Genomic DNA, 10,166 nt, shown 5'->3' with positions numbered 1-10,166 from the left:
TTTGCCTGAGAAGGAAGGGAGGAGACGGCCTTTGAATGCACACAGAAAAAGAGTACGGGCACAGCCACACAGCACAGGAAAATTAACTTGGCCAAAACCTTTGCAGCTCTTCTTGTACTTCAGTGATGACCAGAATGCCCGTTGCTAATTGATGGCGCCCCACTGATTCCGTACCTGACGCAGTACGTACCTACTGCAAATCTCTTTTAAGAGGTTATTAGTATTACGGCTTCGAATGAAACACGTCAGCATACAGATCACAAGAGATTATTTCAAATAGATTTTTGCTGGTTGATTATATAAACGGTGTTTCTTATTGCTGGAATAACATCTCAAAGGCAATATAATGACGACATGACAATGTATGTAAATCAAGAACTGCATGTGGGTTTATTTTACACTTGAGAAAACAGTGGATTTAATTGTGTGAACCAAAATGTACTGTACAATATTAATGATAAAACATCAAAATGTATAATTCATAGTGCATTGCTTGCTTTATTTTTATTTATTTATTTTTTTGTCAGATAGTTCCTTTAAGTACATGCATCTGGAAAGATGCAGGTGCCAGTAAAATTCCTCTATTTATATCAAGCTGCAGGAACTAAATTTTATTCAAAAAGTGTGGTTTTACATTATATACACAGAAATTGAATATAAAATGACAATATAAAAAGTTAAAAGAGAAAGCATACAGCCAGAAGGTACAAAGAAAGTTGAACAGTTTAAAATGGTACGATATGTAACATGTATTTTTTTTAAGCTGATGCTGGCAATTTACAAGGAACAGAATCCAACATTTGCCCCATTTTTTTTGTTTTCATTTACCAATGCAGCACACTATAGAAAGGTCAGCTTGTACCAAAGCTTAACATTTGTAAATAACTATAAACTGCAGTATTTTACAGGAAAAAAAAAAAAAGAAAAAAAAAAAGGAAGGAAAGAGCATTTTTACACTTGTTTTAAATAACAGCTTGCATACTTTTTTTTTTTTTTGCCGAAAAGTGGCAATTCTCAGCATCCAGAGGGTTTGGGCATAGTGGCAACTTGGTTTGCTTTTTATTTTAATTATTATTTAACTTATACAGTTGTGGCTTCCTAACCCCTTGAGTACTACACAGCTCTCCTTCTTCCAAGGACTGCATGCACAATTTCTTCACAAACCAGTTCTGCATTAAAAAAAAAAAAAAAGAAGCTCATTCATTTAAAAAAAATAAGTTCTGCTTCTGACACAGCTTTTATTTGAATTAAATGCCTTTTGTTTTGTTTTGTTTTTCTTTATTTACTTATTTAGTCACTGGGAAAGGCACAGAAATGCTATTACAGTTCTCAGAGGGTTAAAACTTGACACTACCAGGTTCTGTGACCTTTATTGTCATGGCAACTTTGTAATTTTAGGATGTCTCTTTATCATTGTTCTTTGTGTCTTTCTTTACGGCTAAATTAATGTCTCTCAATGGTGTCTCCCACTATATTCTACAAAAGATAGCTTAACATCAAGGACAGATGTTGAAAATAAAGGTCAGACTTTGACTCACAAAAAATAAAAACAGAAACAAAAAATAACCATGCACAGATCAGACAAAGAGCATATAAATATAACTACAAAATAAGTGTAAGAAAAACCAAGGTCCAGATAGGCAGTTCAGCAACAAAAGTAAGACTGATTTCAGAGGCTCAGGTCAGGCCTAGTGCAGTACTATGAAGAAGTTTAGTGCAATGTTCCTGTGGTCACTTGCATACCTGGCTGCTTACCTGGACGCTATTGTTTTTCTAACTCAGTTACATAGATCAGATGGTCCTCTGGGGACTTGCCATGTGTTTTACTAAGGTGCAGTTTGACTGCATGCTTGCTTGCAAAAGTTCGGTTACAGAGCTTACACTGGAATGTGGAGCCTAAGTCCTCCTCGGCAATTCCAAGTGAGCCCAAAGTCTTGTTTGCGAGGACTTTTGAAACATTCTGCTGTTCTTGAATCTGATTAAGTGGCAACTTTGACAGATCCTTCAAACTAAACCCTAGGTGTGTCTCTAAGTGACTTATGTATGTAGAAGCAGTCCTGAACTGAGAGGCACAATCATTGCAAAAGAAAACAGGATGTCCTGTGTCCAAGTTCTTTAAAAATTTAGTTCCACCTGTCCTCCTTAACTGATACTTCACATTGGCCAGCCAGTGGCTAATTGTGGTCATGGAAAGACCAGTAAACTTAGAGATGTGTACCCGCTCTTGTGGACCTAGGTCCGACATAATATATTTGCCTTCTGGGGTCTCCCTCAAGCTGGAAGCAAACTGGGCTTGAAGGATCAGAAGATGCTGAGGGTTCCAGTTGGACTGTCTGCCCTTCCTCTTGTGTACTGGCGACAGTTCATCCAGAGCTTCCTCAAAACTGCTCCCGTCAGCATCAGACTTCTCTGACACGGTTGATGGAGTAGAAGACTTGGGTGTCAAACGCCCTGTGAGGTTCTTCACCATATCGGAAATATCCAACAGGGCACTCTCCCTTAGTGGGGACGAGGCAGAGTCAGCCACACTGGAAACAAGAGGTTTGTTTTTGGACTTCGTTAAGTCAATAGGTTGATCACTGTTCTCATAGTAATATCGGTCAATAGCATCAGTCTGCTTGACTGGAGTGGTTGGGTAAATGGGTTTGTCCAACATGCTGTTGCTAATTTTGTACAGCATGGCCAAAGGGTCCAGAGAGGGGCTTACTGGCTTAGAAATTTTGCCTAAGTGGGTATTCATAATGGACTGTAAAGCACTCAGTGGATTAATGAAGGATGGCTCAGGTGAATGATCTGTGATGATTCCTAAATTGTTACAGCCATTTGCAACCTTTGTTTTAAGTGGCTCTGTACCATTTGGCGTATGTGCTTCTGCTGGACTATCCTTTTTGACCTTCTGAACTTCTGTCTCAGAGCTCTTCTTCTGCTGTTGTTTGTTATTTATTTCTTCTGCTTTTGGGAAGTCCTTGTTTTCTTTAGCAGCAGGTGACATGGGTTTGACTGGAGAACTTTTCTCTTTCTCCAAAGGTTTTTCCTCCTTCTTCACATTGATTTTACCTGTAACTTTCTCTACAAGTTCTTCCATAGCAGATACATTGCTCTTGTGAGGTGGGGGTGTGAGATTGCCTGGGGAATGGATGAGCGCGTTGTGTTCCGACGACAGTGATTTTACACTGCTTGCGTAAGATGGCTGCATTTGAACACTCTGCACCGTGGGCTGAAGGGGTTTGACTGTTCCCGGGAGCTGGTAAGCTGCATGAATACTGGGATATCCTCCCCAGGAAGGGGCTCCATTCTGAGCTTTGCTGATAGCTGTTGTCACCGTGTTCTCCAGGGATTTCAATATGTCTATTCCACCTTTAGGACTATCATCTAGGTCCTCCTCTCTGAGGTACTGATACAAAGTTGTTGGCTCAAACTTCTCCGTAGAGTCCTCATTCTCTTCTTTAATCTTTTTCTCTGTTTCACTGACCACCACCTTCTCCTTCTCTAGGTCTTTCTTTTCCTCTGAGTTTGTGGAGCCTGCTGGGGAATCGGGCTGCTTTTTAATGTTGGATGCTGGTAGCCTTGTGTGGGTGGTGGGTGGAAGAGGTATAGACTGTATCTTCTCCTCCACCACAGGGTCTAATACTAGCTGTTTGCCTTTTTTGGAAGCAGAATTGGTCACCTTCAAGAAATGACCAGTGACCATCATGTGAGCAGTGAGCTGCTGCAAAGTGTCATGGGAACTGCCACATTCCATGCATTTCAGTATTTGGGCTTTGCGAGCCTCAAACTGCCAAGTGTAGCTAGCACCATTTTGATAGCCATAGCGGTTGTTTGGAGTCACATAGGGGTTGGCAGTTTTCTGATCCTTTGCAGACTCACCCAGTGAAGCTTCTGCAGTGATTCCCGTTGGCTCAGGTGAACAAGGGGAAGCTAAGTCCTGAAGTGCTCGCTTTTTGGTAGAAGGGACCAATTTAGTGATGGCTGGTACTGGCTCCTTCAGAGGCACTTTCTGGTAATGCTTTGTTTTTATCATATGGACGCTGAGGTCTTGCAAAGATTCAAATGAATGCCCACAGTACATGCACTTCAGCACTTTTTGGGCATCCTCTTTGCCTTCCATTTCCATAAGTGATCGTTTTCTAGGCTTTGACCACCGTTTGGTCTTATCAGCTTCTTTATCTCTGTTGTCATCACGGTAATGTCCAGTTTCATTCATGTGCACTGTTAGCTCCACCAGTGTGTCATAGGCTGCACTGCAGTCTTTGCATCGGAACTTGCTAGCACCGGTGAACACAGACCCATAAAGTTTATTGTTTTGCCGGTAAAGCTGTACTGTGCTGAAAAGACTAGGCTCTGGGAGAAGTCCATACGATGAGGTCTGCTGCAAAGTTTTAGCTAATGCAGCTTGGTGCCAGTCATAACCTGAGCCACCACTGTTACTATTACTGTTACTAGTATTACTGGTAGTTGTACTGGTATTAGTGTTGGTACTGGTAGTGCCAGTACTCTGGGAATTGGCATTGGTGTCAGTACTGGTGGTGTTTTCATTCTGGCTGATTCCGTTGTTGCTGGTGGTTGGATTGGATTTCTTTAAGTCCAAAGCTAAACTGGACCAGCAAGTCTCTGAAAGCAAATTTGCATACACAGCTTTTATTTGTGCCAAGCTGTCCTGTGGATAGGAAACATTGTCTGTGCACTGAGGATCCTCTTTCTCTTCTTTAGAGGAAGTGCTTTTGAAATGGGCCAGCTGATCGCTGTTTTCACTAAACGGCGAACCATAGCCTGCATCCTGATTAGTTGCAGTGCTGACTGGGGAGTTCTGGTAGCTTTGAGCCTCTTTGATCTCCGCTTCTTCATTGCACAAATACTCATTCTCCTGGATGTCCAGAGACAGCCCATCATCTTCCACGCTGTCTTCATCTATTTCTGCTGCTTTCAGTTCCTCCTCAGGAACATATGCTAAAATACAGGAGGGGAGACAGGGGGGGAAACCAAGACAAAGTTATCGAACACACACATTTTACATCATTGCTGTACTAAAAGCAGTAACCATAAAGACAAATTTTGAAGATATATCCAGAAACCAAACGCACCATCACTCACACACTCCACCTATAAATCCACATACACTGTCCTGGTTACAGTTTGATATCACTGCTACCTAAGAATAAACTTTAACTTCAGCAGTAAAATACATGCCAGGACCACAGTAGATACCATAATATCAAAACCATAATCAAACAAAGAGCCTAGTAAAACAGTTTTTGTCAACTCAAAAAACAGCCTGGCACTGAGCTATATTTACTGCACTACATATGCACAACACGTTGCAGCTGACCTGCACCCCTCAGACCTACTGGCTTGACCAACTCCATCTTGTCAGTGCTGTCTTTCCTGGCAAACTGGCTTTAGGTACAGCTTCAAGGGCCATTTCTGTGTCACTGACACCTGACTCTAATGCAGCTATACGGGGCAAGAGTGTCAGGTCAGCTGTTCCAGGGTGTCCTGGAGGCTGGCTGTACTGGGTCCATCTGAGAGCAGAACAGAGTTCATTTTTACAAGATAAAAGAGAAGCAAGACTAAGATTGCTTTCTGAAATGCCTAAGATATACTTTGCCTCCTGTTATGATCTGATGTGGGTCCTGCATTTACCATTTTGAAAACAGCAGTCAGAAACTAAAAGTACATGTTAGAGATTAATTTTTAAAAGCAACAAACAAAAAATTTGAGACCTCCATCCCACCTTGATTATTGGCTTATGGTAAATACAAAACTTTGTTATTGTACTGCTGCCTGGTGAAACTATATATCCTTACCAAACTATGTGTTTATCTATATCAAACTATTTTTTAAACTAGCAAATGTGATATTCATGAGCAGATGGCCATTACATCAAAACACATTTACTCCAAGGGCCCAATTCACAGAAGTGGCTTACATGTACCTAAGTGATAAATGTACACTTTCATTGCAAAGCAGAAAACATACTTGTACACATTTCCCTCCAGTTTTGTAAAAGAAGCTTAAAAAAAAATCACAATGATAATGGAATGTAGATCATTTATAAGCATGTCAAGGTAGAAAACATGGCTTGTGAACAATTTTCAGTAACTGAATAAAAAAATTCCTCCTTGTCAGGTAAACTGTGTAGCAAGTGATGCTGAAATGCAGCCTATGGCCTTCCACGGTACAATACTGAAAGGAAGCCAGAAAAAGAGGCTCTTCTGCTCCTATGTGATATGAAGAAAATATATATTATCATGTTAACAAAGCTGAGGTCTTCTTCAGTTGGGGGAATCATAAGTACAAATTGAGCTTCTTTTTGTACACAGTTGCTAATATATTCTGAAACTTCTTTTCTGAAAAAGAATCTTCTCTCATTTTAATACGAACACTCTTGAAACATCCTTTTTTTTTTTTTTTTTTTTTTTTAAAGTAACAGTATTACGGCCAGTACAACATTCTGTATTCACTTTTGCAATTCAGTCTTAATGCAGCCCCTAACTACTTCAATCTGATCTTTTAAGATAAAGTCCATCTAGTACTGGGGTAGTGCTGAACCTTAAGATGCCCACTGCATCTTTCATCTGCCCTCTAAGTGTCAAATTTTTTCAGAAGATAATTTGATCTTTTGTTTTTTAAAAAAGTGTTAAGCGGGACCCAATTCCTTACAGATGGGTCAGCCTCAGATGTTTTCTAATATGTTTAAAAGGACTGGTGATTACCAAGCACAATAGAAGTCACTACAGAAATCATCCTGGAGCCAAAGGCCAGGAAGATGCCAGAAAAGCATTATAAAACCAGACAAAAAAATGTTCTTAAAAATGCATTTAGTCCATAAAATGAAGAATAAAATACAGAAATAGTAAAGGAACAGTAAAAGTCAGTCAGCTTTCCAGTCTTAACAGTAATGTGCTGTTGAAACACTGCAGGTATTTAGGCACTGTAGTACCACTGCTGTTCTGAACTCTAGGTATGTAAGTAGAATTCATTCTCACAGCTACTGTCTAAAATCCCTTAGCTCTCTCATTAAACACACCTGCTTCCAGTCACATCTAACAGCAAAAGATAATACATTTTTAAATTTCAGAAAAGTAAAGAACAGTTACAGAAGAATATGGTTTCTGATTCTCAAATTACTTTTAAATAAAAAATAAAAAAACTCTGAGGCCTAAAATGCATAAAAATGGACAGTTACCATCTGGCATTTTTATTTAAAAAAAACACACCAAAACTTAGTAATGATCAGCAGACAGTCACCAAGTAGAAGCTGAAAACTGAGGGGGCCCACATTCTGAGCTTTAATGAACAGCTATCTTCTTACTCAGTGGAACTATGCCAATTTTCTCTAATTTTCACGTCCCAATATTTTTAATAAATACATGTAAGAAACTGTTGTAAGATGCTAAATGTTGCTATAGTTGATACAGCATTTTGTAAGAATCCATGTGAATTATCTGCTTACATCTCTTTACTTAATTCTAAATTGCATAGATATATATTTTTATAATTGCTATATATAACCATCTAAATACCTGCTTAAGTAGAAAATCTAGTTGAGCCACTGCCCTTTTATTTTTCTTTATTTATTTATGACTGTGTCTTTTCTCTATTCTCATGCTTTTGCACTTTACCATAAAAGTAAAAGGAGCTAAACCACACAAGAAATGTTAAAACTACATGAAAGGTCGGTGTTAAACTGTCAAGCAAAGAAACTGAGTGTTAGGGTGAAATATCCATCTTTCACTTACTTTCCTAGTCTTAAGTTCTGCTGAGACTACTACATGATTGAGTTCACTCCCTTAGCAATATATACTGCAATATAAGAGTGTACGATTGGCCAGGACTCTGATTTTCTATGATTTCAGAATTTAAGCCAGATTCTAAAAAAATCTAAATTTACGTGATGTGCACACCCACGACTGTACAGTTATCTGAAATAACACAAAGAAATAATGCTTCTTAACCAAAAAGATTGTAATTTATTCAAAATGTTTAATTTCTATCACTGCAATCAAAAAGATTTTATTTAACTCCTTTAGTTACCATAGGATACACACAATACCTTTTCATTCAAGACTACTAATGTTTGTAAGATGAATAGCAGCTCACTCAACATATGGTATTTTGCAAGGTCAGTGCAATTCTCTAACTGAAAAGGTTTCTGTTAGAGCTAATTCAGAAGCATACAAAATGAAGAACGTTAATTTCTAAAAACATATATGTTTTACTGAAATTCTCACAGAAATCTGACAAATAAGTAAGCTTCAGAATTTTAAACATAGCAAAAATATTCCTGTTATAATTACTTGCAGAGACAAGTAATATTATTCTACGTCAAATAAAAGCGTGAGATGTTCATACTCTCCCCCTAAATTATAGAGGTAAATCAACAGACAGACAGATTTCAGACAGCATATCTTTCTGTGACCGAGAAACTCTCAACAATCTTCTCCAGCTATTCCTGCATCTGCAAAGACACTGCTGGTCCTGAAACCATACAAAAATACCACGAGCAGATATAAGCAGCGATCCTCCTCAGCAAAAACTATCCAGAAGAAGAAATTACAGAATATAATGCCAGCTCTTCTTTTCCTTCTCATTTGTGCATGAACAGACTCAGGCAAACGCATGGTGGAAAAAGGGGAAAAAGCTTCAAATTCCAGACAACTAAAAATTAGTGGGAGCAATCTGTATTTCTTTTCTTCTTCTTAAGTCTTGCTAATATTTTTTGCCTATAAAATGTGCCTTCTGGATGTCAATGCTTCCCCATAGATATACTGTCATCTTTGAGCAGTGTTAAAAGCTGTGCATTCTAATCTAAGTGGACATGAGACGCTATATATTGTACATGTGAGTAGCACAGCACATTGTGTTTGCTTCAGTGAGAATATTTACACTATAAATATACACCCATTGTTTGAAAAAGCAGACAGAAATCCAAAATGTAAGGATGTGGTTAAAAATGTAAATATTCTCATATAAAATCTTACCGTAACCTCGGATTGGTGTTTTTGAAGGAATCTGTCTCTACGGAGGTATTCTTTTCCATTCAAAAAGGGATTCAGCATTGAATACATTATTTTGAAAAGGACAAAAAGTAATGATTGTATTTGTTTTTAACAGTCTACAAAATTAAATGTAAACTCTTCAAGACCCAATTTTAAATCCTCCAAATAAAGAAATTTACGCAGAAGAAACACCTAAGTATTGAAGGCCACCGTTCAGTAAAACAATTGAATACTGAAATAATTTTCACTGAAATACTTATTCAGTAGTTTCAAGAAATAGGGATGAGTTTAAGTCTAAAATTCTTCACTAAATCAGGGCCTACTCTGGGACTAAACAATAGTGACATGATGTGAATGTTCACCATTCTTCAACAGATGTATTTCCACAGCTTCTAATATTTACCCAGCCAACAGGAGACAGCAGCTGCAGAAGTTTTCACAGTCCACACTGTCACCTTGCACAAACTGCACTCCAGGCTGGGGGTGACTTCCACTGCACACAAGAACATATTTCACATCTTGGCCAAAAAAGTACAGATAGAAAAGACAATCTATAGCCACACATCTCCCTCATTACAGAAAAACAAGAGGGAGAGGGGAAAAAAACCCCCAACATTTACAGATACGTTTCCAGAATACAGGGTCATGAGAGTTTTGCAAAAGAATCCAAAATCTCACATTGTGAGAGGTTAACATGCCTGCTGGAAGATTTGAGAATTTTCTACATTAGTATATACAAATGTTCATACAAAATTCTGGCACAGATACTACAAATCTGTGTCTGTGTCTGTACTACAATGTCACTACAGTGGAAAAATACAGCTTAGTTATGACAATGGCTGAGGAGCTGCACAGACTATCAGACATCCAAATAACCTTACTACAGTGGTTTGTGTCTTTCATTTCTAATTGCAGCAAAATGGGGGCAAAATACTAGAACTGCCTATCCTCTAATTCTAATGCAATGGGTCTGAAAAGTAGATAAGGTACTGTAACAAGAACAACCTCCGTGCTTCTAGCAGGTTGAATGATAACCCTTAAAGGCATCCCATTAAAAACCAACAAAAAGATTCTTCACCTCCTTCTCTTCTCTCCCCTATCCCCTTAAAATGAATGCTGCAAATTATTAGCCAACGCTGGCAACTGGAGAATGAAACAGCTTGCATG

General features: G+C 38.6%; 1 protein-coding gene across 2 annotated transcripts in view; it reads right to left on the bottom strand.

Annotated features, from left to right (window-relative positions):
* Nucleotides 1-367: 367 nt before the first annotated feature.
* TSHZ1 (teashirt zinc finger homeobox 1) overlaps nucleotides 368-10,166 on the bottom strand; it is a 56,229-nt gene continuing 46,430 nt past the window's right edge. Inside the window, exons 2-3 of one of the 2 annotated variants that reach the window (XM_074823153.1) lie at nucleotides 1,756-4,947; nucleotides 368-1,169 (exon numbers count right to left, since the gene is read on the bottom strand). In XM_074823153.1, the coding sequence (XP_074679254.1) occupies nucleotides 1,763-4,947 (3,185 nt within the window). In that variant the 3' untranslated portion in view covers nucleotides 368-1,169; nucleotides 1,756-1,762. Of the gene's footprint in view, nucleotides 4,948-10,166 lie in introns of both variants that reach the window. The other variant, XM_074823145.1, reaches the window with a different exon arrangement.

Source organism: Strix aluco, chromosome 1 (assembly GCF_031877795.1).
Source record: "Strix aluco isolate bStrAlu1 chromosome 1, bStrAlu1.hap1, whole genome shotgun sequence".
Taxonomy (NCBI): domain Eukaryota; kingdom Metazoa; phylum Chordata; class Aves; order Strigiformes; family Strigidae; genus Strix; species Strix aluco.
This window is presented reverse-complemented; position numbering and strand designations above follow the sequence as displayed.